This window comes from Centrocercus urophasianus, unplaced genomic scaffold (genome assembly GCF_019232065.1).
Source record: "Centrocercus urophasianus isolate 14NV4802_14NV808 unplaced genomic scaffold, USGS_Curo_1.0 seq_55, whole genome shotgun sequence".
NCBI lineage: Eukaryota > Metazoa > Chordata > Aves > Galliformes > Phasianidae > Centrocercus > Centrocercus urophasianus.
Window position 1 is genome coordinate 373216 of NW_024885144.1, and position 26932 is coordinate 400147.

The window sequence follows — 26932 nt, forward strand, 5'->3', positions numbered from 1 at the left end:
TGATCTCGGTGAGAGAATTGAGTAATCTTCAGTAAGTTCGCTGGTGGCACCGCACTGGGGAAAAGTGTTGATCTGCCTGAGGGGCCTGCAAAGAGGTCTGGACAGGCTGATCAATGGGCCGAAACAAACAGGATGAGCTTCAACAAGACTGAGAGCCAAGTGCTGCACTTTAGTCACAGCAGCCCCATGCAGGACTGGGACATGCACACTACAGGACTGGGGCATGAGAAGGGTGCTGGCACTGCCAAAATCCACCCACGGCGCCCTATCCACTGGGTGCCCCAGAGGTGCCCATAGCCAGGCAGTGACAGCAGGTGGAGGTGGCACCAGGTCGGGGCGAAGCCTGGCACCATGCAAGCGTTGCCCACAACAGACAAACTCACTGCTGTTTTCTGTTGCTTATCATCTGCCGTAGGCAACGATGTGACCCACAAATGTGCTTTGGGTGCTCCGTGGTTCACCCCACCCTGTGATGGCACCTCCCTGCCATCCCTGCCATCACCTTCTTCCCTGTCACCAACCAGGGGATCAGGCTCAGCCAGCATGGCTCACGAGGTGCAGGGGCAGAGCGGCTGGCAAGCTGCACGGAGGAAAAGGCTCTGTGGGTGTGAGCTGACAGCCGGCAGCAGGGGAGCAGCAGTGTGCCCAGGTGGCCAAGAAGGCCCACGGCAGCCTGCCTTGTGTCAGCTGCAGTGCAGCCAGCAGGAGCAGGAGGGCATCGTCCCTCTGTACGGCAGTGGTGGGGCCGCAGCTCAGTGCTGTGCTCGGTGCTGGGCCCTCACTGCACTGCAGACACGGAGGTCCTGCAGCGTGTCCAGAGATGGGATGGAGCTGTGAGGGGTCTGGAGCACAGGTGTGATGGGGAGCGGCTGAGGGAGCTGGGATGGGTCAGCGTGGGGAAGGGGAGCTCAGGGGAGATGGCAGTGCTCTGCTACTGCTGAGAGGAGGCTGTGTGAGGCGGGGTCAGCCTCTGCTCCCAGGTAACAGCGATAGGACGAGATGATGCCCTCACACTGAGGCAGGGGAGGTTCAGACTGGACATTAGGAAAATTTTCTTCTCCAGAAGGGTGTTTGGGCATTGGCACAAGCTGCCCAAGGAGTGGTGGAGTCATCATTCCTGAAGGTGTTCAAGCAGAGGTGGATGTGACCCTGACAGACATGATCTTAGAGCTCTTTTCCAACCTTAAAGGTTCTGTGATTCTGTAGTTCTGTGATTGCTGGACGAAGTGGCACCGATCGACCCGGTGAGGGCGGTGGGCCTGGTGGCAGTGGCAGCCCCGCTGTGGAGGCTGTGAGCTGGCTGTGCGGAGCCGAGGCACTGAGCAGCAGCAGGGCTGGCTGTCGCTGGTGCAGCCCAGTGTGCTGCGGTAAATGATGTCAACAACGCTTCGTTCATTGCCCAGGGTGTGTAGGCCGTGACTGACAGCCATTTTGCTCGTCATTAATAGCTCCGCTTAATCGCAAAACAAGACTTTTCCTGTGGTGTATCTGTGAAACAATGCAAAACAAAACAGCTTCAGTATCTCTGCAGCACCACCCCCTCCCAAGTAAACCAAAAAAAATCCCAATTCCTCCTCTCCTCTGACAAGCAATGACTCATTCAGTGTTTGGGGTTCTTTTCTTCATTACTGTTTTCTTTGTAATTACTATTATTTTTATATTTTGGCTTTTGCTTCCTTCAGTGGCCGCCTCGCAGCGGAGCTGGCAGCGGAGCCAGCGGTGCAGATTGCCTCACCCTTATGAGCCCCTGTTTTCAGCTGTTTATAACTCTGCCAAACTTTGAGTGTTTGGGCTGCAATGTTCTCAGCCAGGTGTCTGCCTGAGGGAGGGAACGCGTTCGGAGAAGTTGCAGCAGAGCCGCTTCTGCCCACTCTGATTAATGAGGTTCAGAGGAAAATGGGTTTGCCCACAGTGAACTGAAAAAAACCTCTCTCTGAGGAGGGAAAGCACGCTGTGCCAGAGCTGGGCATTTCTAGGAGTTCTTGTGCTGATATTTAGGGCTTCTTGTGGGTTTTATTTGTGGCCTTCTGTCCTTCATCGCTGCTCATTGCAGTTAAGGGCTAGCAGCATCTCCATCCACTCTGCTTCTCTATGGAAAGAGGCTGAAAACACTCAACACTCAGTGGAAAACTTGGAAAACTTTTTGTATTTGATGTAACACTGTGGAAAAACACCGTGATGTGGCTGAATTATTAACCTCGGAAAGCACTCAGGCTGCAAACCCTTGGCAGAGAGAAAACAGCAGTCAGAGGGGCTGAGTGGGAGAAGCATCCCTCCTGTGTCCTGCCCTCACCTGGGGATGGAGAAAAGCACCAACAGTACGGGAGAGAAGGAGAAATAAGGAAACTTAAGAAGCAAAACATTTCTTTATTGTCCTAAAAATTCCAATTTTAAACTCAAAAAGTCAAGCTGGACTAACATTGCTGAATCAATGACCTGGTGATCCAGCAGTGGTCCCTACCGTGTTCATTCAGCTGCTAGAAATGTTCTTTTTCTGCCTTTAATTATTTTCTGATAGAGACTTGAGCACTGATGTGTTGGTCCTGCAGTGGGAGCTCCAGGCTGGCAGCTCGTAGCACAGGGTGCATTCAGCCAGAGTTTTGGTGTCTTCTGACTTTGGATTTTGCAACTGTGTCGTTCTTTTTGATGTGGTTTTAGTGCAATAGGGCTGTGGAGGTTTACAGCGTGGTGTTGTAGGGGTGGAGATTTTTGGTGCGTTGCTGATGCCACTTGATCCTGCGCTGCAGTGGCTGTGGTTTCTCATCCTCTGCCATCCTGGCATTTGTGAGCTGTTGTTGCGTCCCTTTATTCCCTCTCTCTCATGCTCTTTCTTTCTGCTAATTTCTAAATTCTTTCTCATTTTTCTTTTCAGCCTAATGTCTGAATTCTGGTGCTTCATTAATCCGTTCAGTTTTGTTAAGTTCAAGTTGTTTGAAATCCACTTATATCTGGATAGGAAGCAATTATTCTATTATCAAATGATCCAAGGTGGCTTCACTCCTGAAGTCCTTGATTCGTGCTTGGTAATGACAAACCTGTAACAGTGCACCTTTCCACTGCTCCTGAGGAGACCCTGAAAGACAGGAGTTCTGTGGTTTTTGGTGAGTCCAGTCATTCATCCGTCCCTCCTGCAACCGCATCCAACGCAGTCACTTGTCAGAACTCCAGCCACGATCTGTTTGTGGGGGCCATGAAAGGCTGTATGGAAACAAATGCAGAATGATCACATTTTCTTAAAGATTTGGTAATTTTGTTTAAATAAGCTATTAAGGAAGACAGCTTGGGTGAGGCGCAGGCTGTTGGAGGGCTCTTGCAGCCGTCGTTTTGGGTGGGAAGCATCTCTTCGGCAATTACCATTTTGTTTCTCTTTCTGGTTGAACTTGAAGGTAGTGGCTCTCAGTTCTGCTCACTACATGTTTCTGAGCAAACACCATGGAGGAAGGTTTGATCAATCTCTGTAGGAGTAGAATAGTGCGTGTCTTTATTGGATTTTCAAGAACATTTTCACTTGCGGCACGGGGAAGCACTGAGGTTGATTCTTGGTCTGACAAACCCTGGTGTTGGAGAAGCTGTAGTTATTGCGGGAGCCCAGCAGAAGCACAGTGTCTCTGAGACAGTAGAGATGTAATATTGGCTGCAGGAGCTCTCCTTGGGAAGGGAGAATGGGTGAAGAAGCTATTCAGGGCCACGAATGGAAAATCCCGTTTCTGCCTAATCCTGAGAGGTCCCTCTGCTCTGTGCAGCAGTGTGATACACTTAGATGCTCCAGGGATGTGGTGGGACCATGAAATGTATGGCTGGGTCTCTGGACCTCCAAAAGCATTGCACTCCTTTCTGCTCATCGGCAGGCTTCATGCTGTGCTTTTTTTGGTCTGGCATAAAATCAGTTAAACGAGGTGGTGTAAACACAGAAAGCTTTGCAGATTTACTTAAGGGTTTCTAAACAAATACAAAAGACTGCCTGCCTTTGAGCGTGTGGGGGAGAGGAGGGGCTGGCTTGTAGGGCAAGCATCCTTCTGCGTTTACATGTTAACACTGCTGCCATTTTTTAAACAGCAATTATCAGACTAAGGGCTCAGGGCTTGCTTCATGCTCCCCTGCCCTGCTTGGGCTCTTCTGACTGTGGTGGCAAGAGGTACCTCAGCTGGACTGCTTCTTGTACGTCGTGCATGTACCAGATAGCAGCCCCTATCCTGAGCCTAAGTGTGTCATGCCAATAATAGCATCAAGTTTTCAAACTGGAGGGATACTTTTTTTTTTTTGGTGGTGGTTAATGATTAATTAGGTCAAACCCTCCCAAATTAGACTGCTGGGGAAGGAGTGGGCCGACCGATTGCATTTGTAGCAAAACCTTGCAGTAGAAACCGATGTGGGCTGATGCCAGCTCCCCTACCAACACACTCTATCCCATGCCCCAAACCCGCCAGTCCCCAGAAGAGGTTCATTTTTAAAATTGCATCCATTAATATCCCAATTTCCTTTCTCCCCCCCTTTCCAAATCTTGCGTTAAACCCCTGTAGATTCTGCTTTAAGTAGGCAATTAAGCTAACAACATAATTATATCCCTTAATGCTCATTTTAACCGGTTTTAGAGAAGAAACAAAAGGGGAAAGCAGCCTCAAATATATGGAAATAAAAGCTCCGTTGTAAGGATATTTTTGATAGTCGTGATGATTTGTGTGAGGTGCTGAGTTTGCCCACGAGTGGCTCCAGGGAAGGCAGGAGGTCGTGGTTAAGAGCCTTTCAGGCAGTGCAGGACTGCACTTTCTGAGTGTCCTTTTTCTGAACCCTCATCCGACTGCAGATTTAGGGGGATCCCATGAGGCTTCTGAGTGTGTCCACTTCGTGCTGGAGTACAGTGGCTGCATAGCTGCGGTACGAGAGCTTTCTCATTTTTTATTACCTAGGCAATTAGTCACAGGAGACCAATACAGTGAGTCCGCAAGCTGCCGCCTTGCCATATGTGTGAGCAGAAAATAGAGCGCTGCAAAATAACATTGATGGAGAATTATTGTAGTGAATCCGTGCCAATTTAGTGGAGCTGCTTTGCTCCCTGTGCAGAGGCAGATCTGGAGGGGAACGGCTGCGTAGTGCCCTCGTAGTAGCAGGCAGAATAACTTTGTGGTTTTCTACAGAGTATGCAACATCCACACAAATCTGTTTGCGAGGCACAAAGCTGTGTGAGGACCTTCCAAGCCTACAGCCAGAAAGCCGTTTTGGCATCTCAGATTTTGTTGAGGAATCCAGATGCTTGGTTGGTGCCGCCTTTCTGGGGTTAACTGGTGGCTCTGGAACATTGGTAGTGCAGTATGGACACAGGAACTGCAGATGCTGCTCTCATTTACAGAAATACGCCTTCATTTTCACTCTCCTTTACCCACTCTACTTCCAGCGAGGAAGTGGAGATGTCGTTCAGGTGCTGTGGGTCCTGGGACCAGTGAGGGTCCTCTCTCAGTGTGCAAGGGCAGTGATCTTGTTCTAGGGAGGAGGACCAGCTTCTCCACATTTTCTTGATCATTCAGGTGGAATTAAAATAAATATTTACTTTTCTTAAGAAAAAGAGCTATGAGGAGTAAGGTAATGCTGAAGCAGCTGTAATGCTTGGCAGAGTCACCTGCATGCCAGCTTGTGCTGCTTTGAGTATCTGCTCCTTTTGGCTGTCACCTATGAACACCTTGTTTTCTGGGTGCAGGGAGCTTGTATGGGGAAATATTTACACAACTGCTTCCTTAAGAGCATTGGGGACACCCGCAGGATGCTTTCTCACATGCTCAGCAGTCAATGCAGGAGGTGTTGTGAGGGTCGGAAGGACCTGCCTGCAGGTAATGCAGGCTGTGTGCATCACTGCCCACAAAAGTGCAGTGAGCATCTCTTGGAGGTATGGCTTGATGAACTGCAGCTTCCGGTAATGCAAAGAATGTGGCTTATTGTTTAATTTTCTTTATTTCAATGGTAAGTAGCCATTATTCAGTAAGATGTTTCTGTTTTTTTTGCTAAGTGGCCTGGTACTCCAGAGTAGGAATATGTTTTCCGCCTCATCCCTAATTGGGCCAAACTAGTCCATCACTGGTTGAGTTGGAGTAAAAGGAAGCCATGAACAAGATGTAGTGAGATGATGTTTTTTAGCACAGGTTTTTGGGGGCTACAGTTGGAAAAGGAGCAGGATGATCTTCCCTGTTCATGGAGAATACAATGCAGCAGCTCACTGCCAAGCGTCTGCAGGCCCAGAGCAGATCTGTGACCTGGTGCAGCTTCAGCAAACATCCGTAGCCCTGTGCTTGGGTGCCTGCTCACACACTTAGAGATCCGGAGCCGTGAGTGAGGACCTGTGGCATTTGTGAAGGGTTGGAGATGCCCCACTGAAATTGCCAGTGTGATGAAGCAAGGAATGGCTGCAGTGAAGGTATGTCATGGCCTCAGTTTGGTGTTTTGGGAGGATTGTAAGGTTCTCTGCAAGGCTCTCTTGCTCTTGCTTGGGGATGTGCTTCTCTTCTGTCCCCATCTCTCTCCGCTCAGCCTTCTCCTGGACTCAGGAGCACACCGTGTCCTTGGAATGCAGGACAGTGTGGATGCAGAGTGAATCAAAGTCGAGGTCTGGATGTGGTTTGGGGATGCAGAGACAGCCCCTGGTGTTCACTGGACTTTCACACAGATGCTCCGAGTTGTCGCGTCTTTTCTTACTTTTAATCCCACACCTGGAAACTTACGTGCAGAAAATAATTCTTGGACTTAAATTTTCCGTGTCTTCAGTAGGGTGATTGTTTGGAGATGATGTGCCATAAGACACTCCCAGAACTTTGAGTGTGCCATGTTCCTTGTCTGCCCAGGGTAAGTAGCTGTCTGTGGGACTGCCGCAGTGCAGGTGGGATCCCTTTCTGGGGGAAGTTGCCAAAGCTGGGGTATGTGAGCTTTTCCCAGCCCAGCATCTTCTGCAGTTGGTGGCTGTGGGAGGCTGCAGCAGTTGGGGAATTTCTGGGGACATATCTGAAGGGGGCAGCAGCTCTTGGCCTGTTTCTTTTTCATGCAGAGGACCACGGTTCTGTTGTTGTGGGTTCATGGCTTTTTTTTTGCAAAGGTCAGTCCTGAGATGGGTTTTGTCAGAGCATTTGTACGTCTTCACGTCACAGCTGTGGTTTTCCAGCACTGCTCTGACAAAACCTTGCTGGTGGCAGAGCTGTGCAATTAATAGATTTTTGGATTCCTTCAAGCACCAACAAATTGAAAAATTCCTTTTTGGGTTGAGCTGAAGGAAAAATGTATTGATTTTAATACATATATTTTTGAAAAATAGAAGAACAACATTTTGGGTTACATAGTGCTGGGTTGCACAGAACTTGGGGCTCGTTTCCTTTAGGTTTTTTTTTTGAACATTCTGTAGAGTTCTTGCTTTAAGAAGTAAGCAGGGTAGGTATTTTGCCTGTGTAAATCAGAAAATTTTACATGCCAATCTGTGGTCACTTCCACTTTTTGAAATTGAGTGTGATACTCCATTTATGAATAGTTCAGCAGAAGTGTCATGAATCCATGCAGTGGGCAGTCTTGCTATGGCTGCACTTCTGGCTGAACGTAATCTCCCTGCCGCTCTCTGCCCTCCTTTATTTCAGCTCCGTGAACTACAGAGAACAGAAGGTTGTCTGGGTCCATGCAGTTTGCCTTGAGAGAAAATGTCTGTAGCCCAACTGGTGGCTTAAAAATGTCACTGTGGGACTCAGAGAAGCAGAGGTTGGTGGCACAGAGTGCGCCCACTCGTTCCAGACTAAACTCCAGAAATTTCCCCCCTGTAATTACTGCTCTTTTTTCAGTTTGGAAAAATTCATCCAGCTCTGTGTGCCTTCCCCCTCCTTACTTTTAGATCAATGTGGTTTGTCTTTTTTTTTTTTTTTTCCCCTTTCCAAAGTAAAATTACCACCATTTCGTGCTATTATAAAAGCCAGTCATACAAAATTGGGCGAGAAGATTATGGTCCATAGTTAACCATCCAGTGGTAAAGATTTGTTTAGTTTCACTTCTTAGCCCTTTTCTAAATGCTGTGAGGGATTTTTCTTGTTGGAATAGTGTGGTTTATTTTATGGTGTCGGGAACAGGACCATAAGGATAACATTTTTGCTTTCATACTGTGGTCCAATGTGTGTGTACCCACCGAGGGATTTCTCATATTGCTAATTTCTGATTCTGGATACTGATTTTCTGCTTTGGATTGTCATAGATTTGACAAATATTTAATTTTCTTTACATGCCTCAGATTTAAACTGAACACTGCTAGTACCTGCGTGTGTAGTGCTGTTAATTATGGAGGGACCCAGAGCATCCTCAAAAATCTGCAAAAGAAAGAGTAAAAATGAGACTCAAATGCAGGGATCTCATGACTGCCATCCCTCACCTGCGTGAGGAGGGAGCAGCTGCTCTGGGATGTGCACCGCTCTCTGCAGGCTTAAAGGGCAAAGTTTTAGTCTTGCTAAAGCTTCTTCTAAGAAGTGCTTCATCACTGCACTCCTCCTCAGCCATGCGGTCCGTAAATCCAACTCCGGGCTCAGGTGGTTCTGTGAGGATGTTGTGTGCAGGAATTGTTTTTATTTCTTGATTTTAATGTTTTCTGATGTTTTGGTTGGGGCTTCTTGAAGGTCACAGACTTGCATCAGAGATGAGCAGGACGCTCTGTGTGGGCCTCTGTCCTTTCCTCACTGAGGAAAGGGCACAAACTCCTCACTGAGGGCTGTGGGCACAAACTGGAGCACAGGAAGCTCCATACGAACATGAAGAAAAGCCTTCATACTTTAACAGTGGCAGAGCCCTTGAAGAAGCTGTCCAGAGAGCTGGTGGAATCTCCTCCTGTGGACGTACTCAGAACACACCTGAACACTTTCCTGAGTAACCCAAGCCTAGAGCAGGAGGACAGATGATCTCCAGAGGTCCCTTCCAACCCCTGTGGTTCTGTGATTCCGTGATCTTTCATGGCTTACGGTACAGAAGCCTTTCTAGTGAGCCTTGAGCTGTTAGGTGCTTCACTGGCCTTAATGAGTATCAGGAGCTCAGGGTTGTGATGGCAGAAGTGCTCCCGTGTAGCATGGGAGCCTGTGTCCTGATTGTAGGGTTGCGTCTGAGAGTGAATTTGGGGCAGGACCTGCTGCTCCCCCAGCACTCCTCACCCCTCCAACCTCTGCCACCTCTGGATTTTTGCTCCTCTGTGATTCTCTCACTAGGTTCTTCTCAGTGATGCCCTGTGTCAGGATGGAACACCAGAGAGGCTACGGAATCTCCTCCTTGGAGACCTTCAAAAGCCACCTGGACATGGTGCAGGGCACCTGCGCTGGGCGTCCCTGTGGGAGCAAGGCTGGGACAGATAGACCCTGAGTCCTTGCCACGGAGCTAATGGAGAGCATCCAGAGAAAGGCTGTAGAGATGAGCAAGGGTCTGGAGAGCATGGACTGCCAGGGTTTGGTCGGAGGAGAGGAGGCTGAGAGGAGGCCTCGTGGCCTGCAGCTCTCATGGCCGGTGCTTCCTGCTGTGCGGAGGCTGGATGGCTGCTGGCATCCACTGTCAGCAATGGCCGCTCCATTTCAAAGCACAGCATTCCTACACAGAGCCAAGAGATGCACCTCTGCTGTGTGGCCAAGAAAACGTGTTTAACAGAGCTTTTGTAGTAAGATGTGTGGGATTCCGTGTAGAAGTGAGTCCAATTTTAATTTTCCCTTCACGTGAGCTTGTCTCGTGCAAGATCGGTTTGTTTTATCAACTTGGAAAAGTGCCTGCAACAGGATTTTGTAAGAGTTGATTTCCTGCGAGTTTCCTGTGAAATTGGAAACCTGCAGAAATGGGTGGATTTCTGAAATTCTATTGTGTGGGTTTTCTCCTTCTTTTTTTTTCCCCGAGTAAAAAAAGAACCGTGCCCTCCTCCCCCCGAGCTCTCATTCCGCATACATTTATTCCTGAAAAATATTTCCAGCTGTTTCTTTTTCTGGGAAACTCATACCATCTGTAAACAAGTGCCTGATTCAGATAATTCTGTTATTTTGCCTGGTCACTCTTATTTTCCAGCTTTTAATAATGCGAGAGTTGAGGAGCAATCAGTAATGGTTTTTCTCCTCTTCACCCTCAATTTGATTATTTTTCTCATAAAGAGTGGAGTAAGGAGAGCGCTGAGCAACAGGAGATGGGAAAAATATTTTGATTACTTTTCGGTTGCTTATCATCAAGGAGTAACTCTTCTAATCCAGGCCAATTTGCCGCATTGATTTAATTCATAATTTTAATTTCATGACTTTTCTGAAAAAAATAAAAACAAAAACATAAAGAATAAAAAAACTGAAACCACCCAAACCGCAGAAGACAAAACCAGCAGCTCAGCGAGGTGCGTCGGGTTGAAGCTTTTTAATACTTGTTTGAACAGTTGTAGTTTTAGGTTAAAATTTATTTAATGTTCCCTTTCTTCTGTCTACTTCTGCCAGAATATTCTACTTGAATTTCCCTGCGCTGCCACAAGAGAAAAATTGAAATTCAAAGCACAGATTCTGCCAGTGCTTTCAGCGAGTTCATAAAATTACTCATATGAATATTCCCTTGACTCAAAGGCAACTGCTTGCAGTCCTTAAACCTGTCTGGGACTACCTGAAGTATTGGGAGCCCAAACAAATGGTAGGTGATGAGGAAATCCTGGGTGCTTCAAAGGCTTTTTTTTTTTTTTTGGTTCAGTTTTGAAGCAAAAAGCTCTGGATTTGCTGAGTGCGTGGCTGAGCCGGTGGCACTATTTGTTTTTTCCCCCTTGATACCAATAAGCTGACATGAAATCTGGAGGATGGTTCTCGATCGGTGCTATGGCTGTAACTGGGAGAAGTGTGGAGATGTGCCAGAAGTGTCCCGCTGCTGGCTTCGGTGTTAGCTCAGCTCTCCTGGTGAAGAGCTGGCAGATCTGCACCTTTCCCAGCAGGGATTGCAGCTCTCCAGCATGAAGCTTTTTAGGACTTGTGCTTATGAGTTGCTGAGAGCTCCGGAAACGGGTGGCTGCAGGTGGAGTACCCACATTGTTAAATTAAGCTTGTACAATGGAAAGGGAATGATAAGCAAGGAGTAAAGACAGTGAAATGTCATGCAAGTAGTCTCTAGATTGTGATAACTTTGTTTGTTTGCTTGTTTGTTTGTTTGCCTGCTTTCAGTTTTGCCTCCCAAGCTCCGATTTTCTGTTCCCAACATAAGAATTTGTGGAAAAGTTTGAGCAAACCCAGTTCAACTGTTCTCAAGACCAAACAATATTACAAATAATAATAATAATAATAATAACAATTAAAAGAAAACTAGATCTTCCAGTTGAAATTGGCATAGAGAGAGTCCCTGGGTTCAGGAAGTAGAACTGAAACTGAGTGTGGAAAGCTTCGTTCCCCTTTCAGCTTTTCCAGTGGAATCCCGTGCTCACACCTGAGCTGTGGGCTGCCCTGTGCAGCTGGGCTCCAGGCCCCATCACCAGCAGTTTGGGAAGCGCTGCACGGTTTTGTGGCAGCTGAGGACCTGCAGGAAGCAGAGTGCTTCCCAGGTGTACAAACGTTGTGATACATCATCAGCCTCTCATTCCCCCTGCTAATGCAGGGATGGGCACCCTATGTGTGTGCGACCTGGTGAGCACCTTTGGCTTCTCCTTTGCGGCTCCATGGGGACTGGACCATCGCCTCTGTATCTGAGGTGAGTCCTGGAGTGGGTCCTCGCCCTGCTCTTGGCTGTTCTCACACAGCCTGGTCATCACTGCTGGGAGCCACAACCCATGGCTGCTCGATGACACCGATGGGCTGTGCCTTAACATTTTCTTTGCCTTTTGCTCTCTCTGGGACATTGGCCACCATCAGGAAGCTAACCTTAGGTGATGCTGTTTTGAAATTGCTCATTAACAGCTTGTTTCTTTTTACAACGAGAACGAGTCCAGAAGAGGCCACTAAGATGGTCAGAGGGCTGGAGCACCTCTCCTATGAGGAAACGTTGAGGGAACTGGGCTTGTTTAGCTTGGAGAAGAGGAGGCTGCAGGGAGACCTCATTGTGGCCTTCCAGAACTTGAAGGGAGCAGATAAACAGGAGGGGGAATGGTTGTTTGTGAGGGTGGATGGTGATGGGACAAGGGGGAATGGCCTTAAACTGAGACAGGAGAGGTTTAGGTTGGATATTAGGAGGAAGTTTTTCCCTCAGAGGGTGGTGAGGCACTGGCACAAGGAGGCTGTGGATGGCCCATCCCTGCAGGCATTCAAGGCCAGGCTGGATGTGGCTCTGGGCAGCCTGGGCTGCTGGTTGGTGACCTGCACACAGCAGGGGGTTGGAGCTGGATGAGCACCGTGCTCCTTTGCAACCCAGGCCATTCTAGGATTCTGTGATTCTATGAGCACCAGATTCCAGCAGGTATGAGCCGTCCGTGTAGATGTGGTGCACGAATGAGGCAGCTGTTCAGTGAATCTCCTGAATTACCCCCGGCTAAACAGGCACCAGGCATGCAGGTGTGGTGGCCAGGTGAGGACAGGCAGGCTAGCAGTGGACTCATGTGCCGTCACATCAAGGACCCTCAGGTGCCATCACCACATTTGGAGTCACTGTTACAGTTTGTGCTGAATGGTCTTTGGAAACTGAAATGTTGAGATGAATCTGAGTAAAGCTGGGTTTAAATAACATGAATGGCAGATGTGGATGTACACCATTGGTTCTGCATCCTCTTGCACTGGGTGAGCAGCGTACAGCCTGAAGGAGGTGTCAGTGAGGGTGCTGGAATGGACACCAGAGGGTGGACCTGTCCCGGTTGGGTTTTCCCCCTTGCCACAAGAGGAAGAAGCAGCTTCTTCCTCTACGTGCTCTGCTTTTATGCTATGCCCGAGGAAAAGAAATGCCCCTGGATGCTCACCCCTGATTTTGGAACTGCTCTGTGTCAGAGCAGACCCCATGTGTGCTCAGCTCTACCAGGGGCCGGTGCTCCCTGCCCTCATGGAGGAGGTGCTTGATGGAGCTCAGATTTCCTCCTTTCTGAATCTTTTTTTATTGTTTTGGTTATTTCTTGAGCTGCAGCTGAGGAAATAGGGAGTGCATTCCTCTTTCTGATGGGCTTATTTGTTCCCTCATGGAAAACTCAGTGCTGTCTGATGCTGGTGCTGCCCCTATGGATGTGCTAAGGAGAAGAGCAAGGATGGGATAAGCCAAAGCTTTCCAGAGCATCAAAGACCATTTTGCCTCGTTTAGGCGATGCTTTGCCTCTGGGAAGCACACAGGCATGGCTGCTCAGCTCTCCCACCTGCTCAGTGATGCCCTTTGCCTTTAATTAAATCTGGGGGAGATCACAGGGCTTGGGAGAGCTGAGAAGAGCAAGGTGGGTGATGTTGGGTCTGTGTTGCCACTCAAAGTTCAGGACTTGAGCTTTTCCTTAGCATCCCATCATGACAGCAGGAACCAAGGCTGCAGGTGTATTGCTTGGTCCATTGTGATGTGGATGTTTTGGTGCAATGTGGGGTTCCTTCTCCCTGTTTTTTCCTTTTTTCTCTTTAATGAAAGTTAAACAGAAGACTGCCAGCATCTTAACCTTTGTTTATTGAAAAAAAAAAAAGAAAAAAACCAAACCACTTCCTGCACGTTGTGTTGCTCTGAAGTTAATAATCACAGGCAGAGCAGGTAGGCAGGCCGGCAGTTATTTTTATGGCACATTCCTTTGCAAGACCTGTTTTCAGTTGGTTATTCTGGTGCCAAATTTTAATTATTTGGAGTGAAATTTTCCATGCTGAGTGTGTGCTCCTGGCTCCTTCCTGACCTGTACGTGTGCTCTGTGTTCCGCCAGAAAGGACTTAGCTCTCTTTTGCAATGCACTCAGATCCTTTTTTGTCTTCTTTTCCCCTTTTTCTTCCCCTCAGGTAAAACAAACAATTCCACCCTTTTACAAACAATCTGTGGCTTTAAGCTCTCCTTACCGCCACTTTGGGAGAGGCTGTGGAAGGACCTCATAAGTTTCGGTAAAAACACAGAATTGTTACCATGGGTGTGAGCAATTAATTCATAGATGCATTAATTAACAGAGGTGGGATCCAGCGTGGCACAGGTCTCGGTGTCACAAACCCTTGCTTACATCAGCCCATGTTTTGGGCGTGAGCTGTGTAACCATAATTGAAGCTGGTGCTTCAGTCTTCCAAAATCTCATTTCGCATCTTAATGCTTTTTAGTTATGTTGTTGCTTCTCAGTAACTGTTAATTTTATTTTCAATTTTCCCCACATAGTGTAGCCCTTTCTCTAAACACACGTTTCTGGGTCAGCTGTGCATCTGCTCGAGCTCCTAATTTTTGACACTTTCTCCTGTTAGGAGATGCTGACTGATACATTTCTTATTTATCTCATGGTTCACTTTCTGCTTGTGTCGGGGAACATATGGTCAGAAAGCACATTCTGGTTTTGTGCATTTTAATTTAATAGCTATTTATCTGTGTTAGTTTTGTGTAACTACCCTCGATGTACCAGACATGAAAGCAGCTTTAGGAAGTCGTATTTTGAACTGTAAATTATTTAATGCTGTGTTACCATTACAAGTGGGAGCGTTGTCTCCATTGCAGCTCTCCATGCACCCCATCCTCACAGACTGGCGGGCCGGGACGAGCCCTGCTGCTCTGCTTCCTCAGTTCAAAATGAGGAAATCATTCACATAACGAACTGGGTAAGCTGGAGGGAAGATTTCTCTTTGCCCTTCCTGAAGACATGACTCTGTTGAACACTGCTTGGAGCCGTTTCAGCACGCTCAGGTTGGGGGCGCTTGAATGGTGACATGCAGCGATGGACGCATTGAGTTCTTTGGATATTTCTAGTCTTTGGATGTGAGTTTTGAGAAGTTAAATGTAATGTTTTGTTTTACGTGGATGAAGGGGGATGTTGGGCTCACAGCAAGCCGTGGGTTGGGCTGCTGAGCCATGGGCACCTCTGAGCCAACACTGCACCTGCAAACATGGCTGCTTAGGTCTGTGGCCGGGGGCTCCTTTCTGAACCTGATATTTGCTTTGTGATTGATGAGGTTTGGAGCTGCCCAATGGGGTCCTCAGCGTTATGTCACAGTCACCTTGCTGGCAGCATTTTTGTTGGGATAGGCTTATTTAAGCAGCTGTGAACCTTTTGTAGGGCTGTATCTGATTTCCTTCAGCCTTGGCTTGCTCTTTAGGTCTGTTGGATCCATGCTAAAGGGACAGGTGTGGGCTTGCAGCAGCCCCAGATGACCGTGCTGCTATCATCAGTGGGACTTCGAGCATCTTCCCATGTGGGCAGGCTGGGGGCTGCTTTTCTTCTCCTTAGGAGCTTATAAACAGGAGACGGACTTTTGGTGTGGGCAAGTGGTGATAGGACAAGGGGGAATAGCTTTGAACTGAAAGAGAGGGGATTTAGGTTAGGTGTGAGGGGGAAATCCTTTCCTCAGAGGCCCCAGCACTGTGCCCAGAGCTGTGGGTGCCCATCCCTGGAGGTGCCCCAAGCCACAGATGGGCCCAGGGCAGCCTGAGCTGGGGGGCAGCCAGTCTATGGCAGGGGTGGGGATGGGGGCTGTGAGGGCCCTTCAACCCAACTGTGCTGTGATTCTATGCTAAAGCATCTTGTCTGGTTGGAAGCCATCTTCTATGTGTCCAGCCTGCTAATTCTATGCTTTTGTTGCCCTCTTTCTCATATATTTTAATAAAAAATATTTTAAAAAAAAAAGTTTTGTTGCTTATATTCATTAACTATATTATATATTTTATATGAGGCCTAAGACAATTCCTCTTCACTCAGGGTTGTCCCAGGCAAGCCAACAGGTTGTACACCCATGGATTCTGTGCTGAGAGCTCCCATCTCCTGTGGTTTCTCTTTTCTCTTTGGAAGCAGAGAAGTCTCTCACACCATCAAACCTCTCTTTGTGTGCTCCTCACACACCTCTCACCCTTAGCACTGATATTTGTGGCATCATGAGAGAAGGGAGGCCCAAGAATTGCTGAGTAAAAGAGGTCAAAAAGCAAAAAAACCTGTTGTTAGAAATGGCATTTCCCAACAGATCTTCCCCAAATAGCACTTCCTAAGCCAAAACCTTTCCCTGAGGGTGGCAGCACTGGGTGCCAGCAGGTGATGGGCCTGCTGTGTGTGTGGGTCCCATGGGGACGGTGGGGGCCTATTGGGCCCGTGCTGTGGCAGCTGTGGGGCTGCGCTGCCCTCCCAGACGTGCGGCCCTGCGGTGCCATCATGGCTGGGTTTTGCAGAAATCTGAAGGGATGGGCACTGGTGTCCCCAAATCTCAGTGGGATTTTGGATGATGCCGACCCCTCAGCACCTCACGGGGCTTCTGCCCTGCCTTTGTACCAAGTCTCCTTTTCATCTTTTCATTTTTTTTTTCTTTTTTATCTTTTTTTCTTCTTTTTTGTACACACAGATCTAATCTTCTAGAAAATGCCCCGAAGGTTTGAGCAATCTGCCAGTTGCAGGAACCCATAAAGCTTTTTTTCTTTTTCTTTTTCTTTTTTTTTTTCCATTGTGTAAGCATGACAAATCATTAATTTTTGATTGATTGCTTTGAATTATGGGTGCTCTGACATCCTTTCTGTAGCCGAACAGCTGTATAACAAATGAACATATCAGCGCTCACAAAAGATTGGAGATCTAACAGAAGCAATTACATTGTCAGCTCCTCCCTTCTGGCTTTTCCCAGGCAATGGAGGGAGGAAATTTTTTAACAGAAATTCCTCAAGTGGCTAACAATAATAATAAAAAAAAATAACTTTTTGTAATTCAATTAGATTTTTATCTCTTCATTTCCAGTGGATTTCGAAAGCGTTGGAAGCCAGGATGCCTTTCTGCTCTCTGTAATGCAGGGAATCCCTCTGAACAAAATTTCACACGAAGAATTAAAAAATAAGAAAAAATGAAATTGTGATTTTCGGCTGCTACTCCTTTAAGATTTCAGAATTGCACCACTGCACTAAATGTGACCTCCATAACTTTTAAATTAAGAATTTATGCTGGCTTGAAATTTATGAAATATTTCAGCATGAAAGAAAGCCTTTTTCCCTCAGGAAAATTGAGCAATAAATCACAGCACTCTCGATTTACTGCCCTACAGCCAGCCAAAGATAGGATTTTTTTTCCTTCCCCCCTTCGTTCTGAAAAAAAAAATGTAATCATATAAGACAGCTTAGCTGCTATCCTCCCACTCTCTAGAATTTTTAATTTCAGCTGTTTCTGCTTGGATTTATTTCCAATATTCCTGCTCGGCTTTTCAATTTCCTCAGTTATTAAATTTTAATTCAGTGCATTAGCATTTAAATTAAAAAAGGGTTTATTTTATCGAAATCGTTGGCTAGCCCCCATCCTGCTGCACATGAATTGCCTGTTTCTGCCATTTGCACAAAATGTGAAATGCAGCTAATATCTTTTAACTTATATTTGCACAAATTCAGAAATAAAATTTCTGGGTTTGGAATAATATTGTCTTTCCAAGGAAGGCTCTAATCAGAGAGCCGGGGAATGGAGGCAGGGAGGAGGCGGCCCCGTGTCCGTCCCCTTGCCGTGAGCAGGGATGGGATGGGGCACCCGTGGGAGCAGCGCGGGCTGGGCCGGGTGTGTGTGGGACAGGGACGTCAGGGCTGTGCTCCCCAGAGCCCCTCATCAGGAGGAGAGAGGCTTGGAGCTGTGGTTTGGGATGAGGAGGGGTGGAATTGAGGAGGTTGGGTTGACGTGGGTTGGGATGATGCCTGGCGTCCCCACTGCCCGATCCAGTCCGGCGCAGCGATTGCAAGGCACTGTGGTGGTTTTTTTGGTGTGAATTTAGGCCGTCTGAGCATGGATGCATTGAATTTGGATATTTACTTTCTGTAAGTTGGATGTTTCGGCCTTATTTTCCTCTTGATTCATTGCTTCAAACTTTGTGGGGCTGCGGCAGAATGTAGTAAAATGGTTGCAAGAGCAATATCTCCAGTGTTTGCTGCTGGTTGAGTATTTTTGGAGGAGAAAAATAAAATCACCTCCTTGGTGAGCTGTGTCTGAAGTCCTGCCTTGGTCTGCTGAAAGCTGTGGGCTTGGGCTGAAGTGTGTGGAACATTCTGCCAAAATTGAGCACTGAGGATTTGTGCAACTCAGGGTGGTTTCGGTGCAAGGTGCACCAGAAGAATTAGAGGACAGCGCTGTATTCTTAACCTAAACCGCCTTTTTTAATGTCTTCTGTCTTTCAGGCTGACGAAAGCAACAGCAGTGGGAGGAGGAGCTCTTCTAGCAGGTATGGAACAGATTTCCCTCCTTTGTGGGGATGTGGTGTTCAGCTTTGCTCAGCTGCATTCCCCCTCTTGGAGATGGATGGCAAAGAGCGACTGCATGAGGAGGATGAGCTGGGAGCTGTTGGGAGGGCAGTGACTGCACACCACATGTATAGTTTGCTGGAGGTGGATGCAAGGGAGATAATTCTAGCTATGGGGACTGTGAGGAGAAGTGCCTGTGCAGTGCACGTGTCTCTTTGTCTCCCCATGCATGAGCATGCTGTGGTGAAAGACCAGCTCTGGTTGTGGCTCTTCCATGATTCATATGCAGCATAGCAAATTCCTAGCCTGTGTTCCAAAGGTTCTGTGGTAAAAACAGGTGGAGATGTAGGAGCTGAGTGATGCAAGGGTTTAAGTGGTGACAACATTGAAGTTGTATTGGAGGAAAGCACATGGCATGGCAAGGGGAGTGGGCTGCAGTGAATGGGAGTTGGAGAACAAGAGTTGGAGAATCATAGAATGGATGAGGTTGGAAAGGATCATTTAGTTCAATGGCCAATCCACCCCCAACGTGCCCACTGCCACAAGTGCCACATCTCCACAGTTCTTGAACACCCGCAGGGACGGTGACTCCACCACTCCTTGGGCAGCTTGTGCTGCCCAAACACCCTTCTGGAGAAGAAAATTTTCCTAATGTCCAGTCTGAACCTCCCCTGCCTCAGTGTGAGGGCATCATCTCGTCCTATCGCTGTTACCTGGGAGCAGAGGCTGACCCCGCCTCACACAGCCTCCTCTCAGCAGTAGCAGAGCACTGCCATCTCCCCTGAGCTCCCCTTCCCCACGCTGACCCATCCCAGCTCCCTCAGCCGCTCCCCATCACACCTGTGCTCCAGACCCCTCACAGCTCCATCCCATCTCTGGACACGCTGCAGGGCCTCCGTGTCTGCAGTGCAGTGAGGGCCCAGCACCGAGCGCAGCACTGAGCTGCGGCCCCACCAGTGCCGTACAGAGGGACGATGCCCTCCTGCTCCTGCTGGCTGCACTGCAGCTGACACAAGGCAGGCTGCCGTGGGCCTTCTTGGCCACCTGGGCACACTGCTGCTCCCCTGCTGCCGGCTGTCAGCTCACACCCACAGAGCCTTTTCCTCCGTGCAGCTTGCCAGCCGCTCTGCCCCTGCACCTCGTGAGCCATGCTGGCTGAGCCTGATCCCCTGGTTGGTGACAGGGAAGAAGGTGATGGCAGGGATGGCAGGGAGGTGCCATCACAGGGTGGGGTGAACCACGGAGCACCCAAAGCACATTTGTGGGTCACATCGTTGCCTACGGCAGATGATAAGCAACAGAAAACAGCAGTGAGTTTGTCTGTTGTGGGCAACGCTTGCATGGTGCCAGGCTTCGCCCCGACCTGGTGCCACCTCCACCTGCTGTCACTGCCTGGCTATGGGCACCTCTGGGGCACCCAGTGGATAGGGCGCCGTGGGTGGATTTTGGCAGTGCCAGCACCCTTCTCATGCAGAGGAAAATTGAGGTTTTCCCAGTTTTGGGAGGCTCATTAAAGAAAACCACTGGTGCTTGCACTCAGGATGGCTTGAACAAAGCGCTGGAAGGAAAACCACTTCAGCATCTTCCTACTGAACAAAAGATGGTCACAAAAAGCAAAATAGCAAAATCTGTTCAAATTTAATGGGAAGCTCTGCCAGTGGCTGAACGTTGAAATTTGGTTTTGACGGCATCAAACCGTTAGGGCTGGCAATACAAGGTGGTTGTTTTTCAAAGTTGTTCCTGCTTGAATGTGTCTCATTAATTGCAAGCTATCGTATAAGCTTTTAACTGTTAAGTTATATCAGGAAGATGTGTAAGCCAAATAAGGCTTCCAGGGCATCTTTACCCTTTTCTTCTGTTGGTATTTTTTTACTAGCTGTTTAGTAGCTCCATCTTAATGTGGTGACCACAGTATTGGGTTGCTCCTATTTTTATTTATTTATCACAGCGAATTGATTTTATTCTGTTTCAAGTAAATGTTAAAAGCTCTGAAGGCACAGGATTTTTCTGATCTTATCACCTCTGCAGCTCTGATCGGGCCCGGCTGCTGCCTTTGAAATAACACTGGTTCAGCATGCAGCTGTTTTCAGCTGAGAATTGGTGGTGGCAGAAAGAACTGTGTTTCCTACCTTATTAAATGGTGTGTGGATCCTGTACCTCACTGTGTGCTTATTAATGGGATATTGTGAAAAACAAGGAGAATTATTAGGAGCATAGAAAAAAATTCTTCTTTTAAGGGAGTGAAAGGAGACATGACTGTTTGCCTTGGAGAAGATGACAACTAAAAGACAACATGACAAAGCTTCTCGCTCCGGAGAAGGTAGATCACAGACTTTCTCCTTTTGCAAGCAAAGAGTCAGTCAACAAAATTAAAAGGTGGGAAATTGAAAGCCAGTAACAAGAAAGGTTGTTTTTTTTTTTTGCTTGTGTGATGGGCAACTGGAGCTGTGGGAGCATAGAGCCAAAAGCCGAGCAGAGGGGCTCAGAAGGAACCCAACTGGACGATGCCGTCTGTATGTGGTGTGGACTCTATTGGAGCAGGGCCGTTTCCTGGAGCTCAGGTATCCCTCTGCTGTCTCTGGAAAGTTCCCGGAGCCTTGAAGCCCCATCTGTACGAGGTGGAGCAGTTTGAGCCCCGTGTGCCATCGCTGGGGCTCCCAGGAAGGCAGGCAGCGTGGAGCAGCGCTGGGGAGGCAGACCTAGGGGTAATTGCTGGGAATCTCCATCACACCAGTGTGAAACAAACTACTTACCAGTAATTAATGTCAGCGTTCAGATGGTGGGCTCTGGGTCTTGACAAGAAATAATTGAAAAACCAAATGTGCAATTATGTCTGACAAGCAGCGCGTGCTTTTCTTGGTCACCAGAGCCTTGTGTAGTCATGTGTTAGACACGTTTTATATAATTATTACTGTTTATGTGGTGGGTGTCAGAGGAAGGAAGAATTTTAGTTTCACGTCCTCTGTTGGCTATTTATTTTAAAGTCATTAGATTTGTTTTCAGACTTAACTACACTTAATGTGCGAGACTCCTGCTGAATAAATCAGACCCTGGTATTGGAATTGCATCTGTTTGCGGAGGGAATGGAGCCAACTGGAAGCTCAGCCCCCATCTGCACAAGGGCTGTCACCAGCCAGGAGCCCGCTTGCAGAGCAGATGTAGCTGTGCTCCATGCCCAAAGCAGGGGTGAATCCCAGAGCTGCTGGGGCTGCGAGCTGGCTGTGAGGGTATGGATGGTCTTGACTTTACTGCGCTGTTATGGGGGTTGCAGAGAGAATGGGAGCTTTCTTGGAGGCGGAGTTCCCAGCAGCCCCTCAGGCTGGGGCATGGGCATCTCCCAGCTCTCATACAGCACAGTTTTCCTCTGTGCACCAGCCCAGGCCGTGGTGCTCAGGACGTCTGGCAGTTTTGTCTTTAGCGACATGGTGCTGTCAGGAGAGGCTGTGTTTTGGTAGACCAAGACAGCTGGGAAAATGATGTATGCTGCTTTGTCTGCCGTACCCGGATTTCAGCAGTTCTTTCATTCATGATATCTCTTCAAAAAAAGATCTAATTTCAATAAGGTGAGTGAAGAAAAAACTATTTCAATAACAAATTTCCAACTGGAGGAGAACATACCCCGAAATGGTCACATATACTTTGCTCCTCAGTTGCTCCTTTGCCTGAATGGTGGCATCTTTCCTCCTTCCCTTTGCTCGTTCTGTACCTTGCAGGCACATCATCCTTAGTGGCTGTGTTACCCTCAGCCTCTCGCAAAGGGATGCGTGTGAGTGTTTCTGAGAAGGAAAGCTGTTTAAACGGTTTCCCTTTTATTTAAAAGACCACCTGGGAGATTTTCAGCCCCAGAGCATGAAGAGCTTAAGACACCCTACATTAGAAAGAGAGGAGTATTAATAATTAGGCAGGCTATTTAATAGCCTTGGTGCTCTCAGGATTCTCACCAGCCATCTTCAGGAAGGAACAAACAGAGCAACAAACAAAGCAGCTAGCTGATAGAAGAGGAGCAAACAGTTCAATTCTGTGCCGAGATGTGGACAAAAACCGTGAGAAACCCATGAAGGTTTCCTTGAAACCCAAAAGGAGGTCGGAGTGCCGTAGATGCGCATGTGAAGGGAGAGGCGGCAGCACACAGATGCATCCCAGCTCCCGGGGGACCAACTTGTTTTCTGCCATACTGCTAAGCATCAGAGCCCAGGAGAGCTTCTGGAGACATGAGGCGGAGCGGGGCTTCCTTCTGTGAAGCACTGAGCAGAACTAACAATAATGCCTTCAGCAAAGCAGGGTTACCAGGACTTGGTTTTCCTTCGGCCATCCGCTCTCCTGGGCAGATCGGGGCTGTCCTGCTGTGGCCTGCAGTCTGCTGTTTGAACACGCGCCCATCTCCAGCAGCAGGACATCTGCCACCTCATCTTAGCCGCTCTCCAGCTGAGGAGTTCTCCCAGTCCTGAGGTCCTGCTGCTGTTCTCTCCCATGTGCTGGTTGTGTCCCGCTCCTCACACTGTGCCAGTGCTGCCTGTGGCTTCGTGGCTGGCGCTGGGGTGGGCTGCACCGTGCCGGGACCTCTGGGGCTTTGCAGGCCTCAGTCATTTCTGAGCAAGCAACGCAGAGCTCTTTCAGTGAATAAATCCTTTACTCTGTTTTTCCCTGAATTTTTTTGTCTCTGTTGACATTACCGTGCTGAACATTTAAAGAAGCTGGCAGCTATTCTATTATCATCTTAAATTTAGTTTTTAACCTGCATCATTTGTATGTCACACTTCTTATCAGACTGAATTCTTTTGCTTTTGGCGAGCGCTGAGCGTTTGTTTTTTGTTGGATAAGCCATCTTTTCTTTAATTTGGTTCGACTTTCCTCTTCAAACCACTCTCATGATACTCCTAATAAGGACTTAAGGGAATTTGTTTTGCTAATAGCTGAGGAATTCTTTCCGACTCTTCGCTGTTGTCTTGGTTTGTGTTTTAATGTTTATTTTCTAGCGGAGAGGCAGCCTGGTTTGGTCCCATCATTTACCTGTTCTGAAGGATTCGGAGCTATTGAGCATCCCTTGAGGAATGAAAACACAATTAAATTCCTCTTACACTGACTGAAGCAGTTAGTTGTCAGGAAAGGCTGTGTGTTTTAGAAGACTGTGATAGTTGGAAGAATTAAGGATGCTGCTTAGTTTGTTTGTTTTCCCCAAATTTGAGCAGTTGTTTCATTCATGGCATTACCTCTTCAAAGAATGTTTTGGTTTACTTTTGTCTTGAGACCCACGTGACTGGAAAGCAGTTGATAGAGCATGCTGAGGACGCTCTGAGCAGAGGAACAGTCACATTCCTGGTCAGAATTTCTTCTTCCTTTTTTTTTTTTTTTTTTTTGCATAGGGAGATTACTGCTAAATGCAGGCAATCAGTTAGATGATGGCGAGGGCTGGCACTGCGATCACTGTGTGAAGCTCAGGCTGTGGTGGTGCAACACATCCAGTTAGAAGTCACAGAATCATAGAGATGTTTGCATTGGAAGGGACTCTCGAAGGTTCTTGTAATCCAGCTGCCTGCAGTGAATGCAGGGGCACCCACAGCTCCATCAGGTGCTCGCAGTGCCATCCAGCCTGACCTTGGGTGTCTCTTCAGTTGCTTCTTCCATGAGATTTTGCGGTTAGATGGGCCTTGGTCTCCATGCCCCTCACACCACACTCTGTGTTGTTAGTCACTTCTGCGGTTTTCAGAGCTGGCTGCCCTTGGAAGCAGGCAGTCATCCTACCTGATGCATCTTTCTCGAGCCTTCTGAATGAATGAACTCCACAATAATGATGATATTTATTGAGCAACTAACCCAGTAGCACTGTGTGACCAGGGCTTGGGTTTTGGATGTGCACCAGCAGCTGCTGCCAGCACTGTGTGCGTTGCTTTGTCTCACTGTGCTTCAACGTTCGTGTGGGTTCCCAGACACTCGTGGAAAGAGCCAGGATATTTTTGACTCAAGAGGCAGCAGAAGAGGTTGTTTGCTGTTGTGAAGGGGAGATTGCCAGTAAAACGATCTCTTTTGCAGCAAACCAAGCAGTGTGTGGCTCAAAGACCAGAGGCAGTGATGCATGCTGGATGCACCATCTTTGCCTTGGAAGCTGCTGGTACATAGGAGGCACTCAGCAACGTGGCTTTTGCTCCTGAGCCTCACACATGGAAACCAGGACAGCCTCCATGTGGAAGAGGCACTGGGTCAATCTGCAGCAGTGGGTTTGGTGGAGGAATGGCCTGAGCTGTGCCTCAGGACACCGGCTGGGCAAGTAGAGAGAGCATGCAGAGCTGAAGCAGGAAGCGTGGAGATGAGAAGCAGTGTTCATCTCTAACACTGAGAAAAACAATTCCTGCCTACCTGTTCTTTCACATGACTTTTTGCCCAGTAACACGTGTGGCAGAGATGGCCCTGATGGAGGACATCATTTTGTCCCTGCTTTCTGACCTGCTCCACTCCTTTGCAGCAAACAAGAACTGAGGAGGGGTAGGAAGGCCACCAAAAAAGCATTCATCAATCAAGCAGATTTTATGCTTGTATTATTCTATTTCTACTTTAATCATTTCCATGTAAACTCAGAGTTCATTTCCATCTGTTCTATCCATTCCACTTCCCTTAGCTGCAGTCATGGCTCTTTGAAAACCATGGTAGACATCTGTAAATTGAGCCCCATTTTTTCAACTGTCTGTTTTTGCTTCCTTTCCTTTTGGGCAGCTGAGGCCTTTCCATCTGGTGTGACATCAGCCAGCTGCCCGTTGGTTTTGAGAAGGCAAGTTGTAGTGTCCCATTGGTGACACTGTCCTGATGGGCCCTGCAAAGCTTGGCCCTGCAAGGATCCACTGCATGATCCTGATTACTGTGCTCTTCTCAATCTCTTTGGTCCTGCAGACTGGAAGAGCAAACCAAGGGCTGAGCAATAGTGTTTTAGGAGTGTAAAAGGGGACGCGGCATGCTTGGCCATGGGGAAGTTGTGTTGCCATCACTGCTGTCAGGGCATTAGCGGTGTGTCTGTGCTTCTTCCAGCTTGAATGGAGTCCAGAAGAAATTGTGGATGCTCCATGTTTGCTGCTGGGGAGGAAGAGCTTTCTTTGTAGATGTTGACTCAGAGCATGTCCTCCTCCACATTTACTTCCTTTTCCTCTCCTTTGGAGAGAAAATACGCAGGAGCTGACGTTGAAGACTGATTCTCCGTTGATCTCACTTTGCTCCTCCCCAAAAGCTCAGCAGGATGTGTGCTATAAAAATAGCCTCATTAGAAGCCATCTGAGTACATACACAATCACAGATCACTCAGAAGGGAGCACTGAGCATGCATGTTGCTGTTGCTGTCTTCAGAGAATTACATGACAAATTATTCCTAGCTGGAAGAAATGTCCTTTTGTAATTGGGTTTTTTTCCCTCATTCTTTCATAAGGGAGGAGTGTGTGTTTTTTAAGTAGCTTTTAGTCACTTTCATTATTTATGAGAATGCTACTCCAGATCAGAAAAAGCAAACTGCAAATGTGAGTCTCTTCTGGCTGCAGCAGCTGACGGTTCCCATTTGCTTTCAGTCATTGCCGGTTCTGCTTATCACAGCCAGAAAGAAATGCTCTTCAAAGATAAAAACAGCACCATATTGCAGCTCTGTGATGTGCACCTCTTTCCCCTCTTTCCTTCTTTGGCAGAAAGCTGGCTGGAAGGGGATTCACTGGTTTCATTGATAGAGTTACAGTGCAGAGGAGACTTGTAAGCAGCCACTCATTTCCTTGGTTCTCCCCTGTGGAAGAGCATTGTTCATGAGGCATTGTTGCCTGTTTCCTTGCTGCATCGTCTGGCTGGCTGAAGCTTTAGGCCTTTAGGAGCTCTTGTAGCTCCATCTAAATGATTCCAGGAAGCTGTACCTGCCCATACCTGTCCAGCTCCCCATGCTGACTCTTCATCAAGCCTCCTTAAATCTCTTCTGCCTTCACATGCTTGTGTTTGACATGAAAGTGGCTGTATCATCATCAGAAGATGAAAGTCCGATGATCAAAGCAGGCAGCAGTGTGGAAATGAGCATTGTGAGATGGTGGAGCTGGTGATACAGTAATTGGCTGTGTGACCTACTTAGGCAGAGGAGTGACACATACACATATAATGTTTGTCTCTTTAATGTTTAAAATCTATAAGGCATGTTCTGGAAAGTGAAACAGTAGCTCGCAGGTAGGAGCAACCAAGCTTGCCGTTGAGTGATGGTGTGAGCATCTTCTGCCTCCTCTCCTCAACAAGCAAAAGCCTCTTGGATCTCTAAGACAACGTGCCATGTTAAATGCAGGTTGGACTTGCAGAGGTAATTGCAGCCAATCCCTGGAAGGCAACACTTGAACACTGTAGAATTGCATTGTTTCACCCTCAAGAAGGAATGGCATGAGCTCAGGGACTGCATTCCAAACCATCACAAGGATGAGGTGCAAGTCCCCAGGGCTGGGATCTGTCTCATCCTTCTCCCTTAGGCTCTGTCACTGGTACCTGTGTTACCTAGCAGTGCCCTTTGAGAACTCAGTAGATGGGGCTGATGTCAGTATTGGGCCAGTGTGAGCTCAGTCCTCGTGTCACAGTGCTTGCAGTCGTCACATCGTGGATCATGTTGAAAAGTACTTTTATTGCCAGGATGTAACGTTGATTCTTGACTTCACTGAAGGCCAGGCAGCATGTTCTGTGTTACTGTGAATCTCAAGGAGATTTT

At 47.8% G+C, this 26932-nt stretch overlaps 1 protein-coding gene across 11 annotated transcripts in view; it reads left to right on the plus strand.

Annotated features, from left to right (window-relative positions):
- The window catches only part of ZNF618 (zinc finger protein 618), a 111744-nt gene that overhangs the window by 16509 nt on the left and 68303 nt on the right, over window positions 1-26932 (plus strand). For 5 of the 11 annotated variants that reach the window (XM_042835852.1, XM_042835860.1, XM_042835853.1 and 2 more), the window contains exons 1-2: window positions 20047-20554; window positions 20680-20795. In XM_042835852.1, coding sequence (XP_042691786.1) covers window positions 20528-20554; window positions 20680-20795 — 143 coding nt within the window. In that variant the 5' untranslated portion in view covers window positions 20047-20527. Of the gene's footprint in view, window positions 1-8557; window positions 10633-18171; window positions 18216-20045; window positions 20555-20679; window positions 20796-26932 lie in introns of those variants that run through there. The other 6 variants (XM_042835857.1, XM_042835862.1, XM_042835861.1 and 3 more) reach the window with 4 other exon arrangements.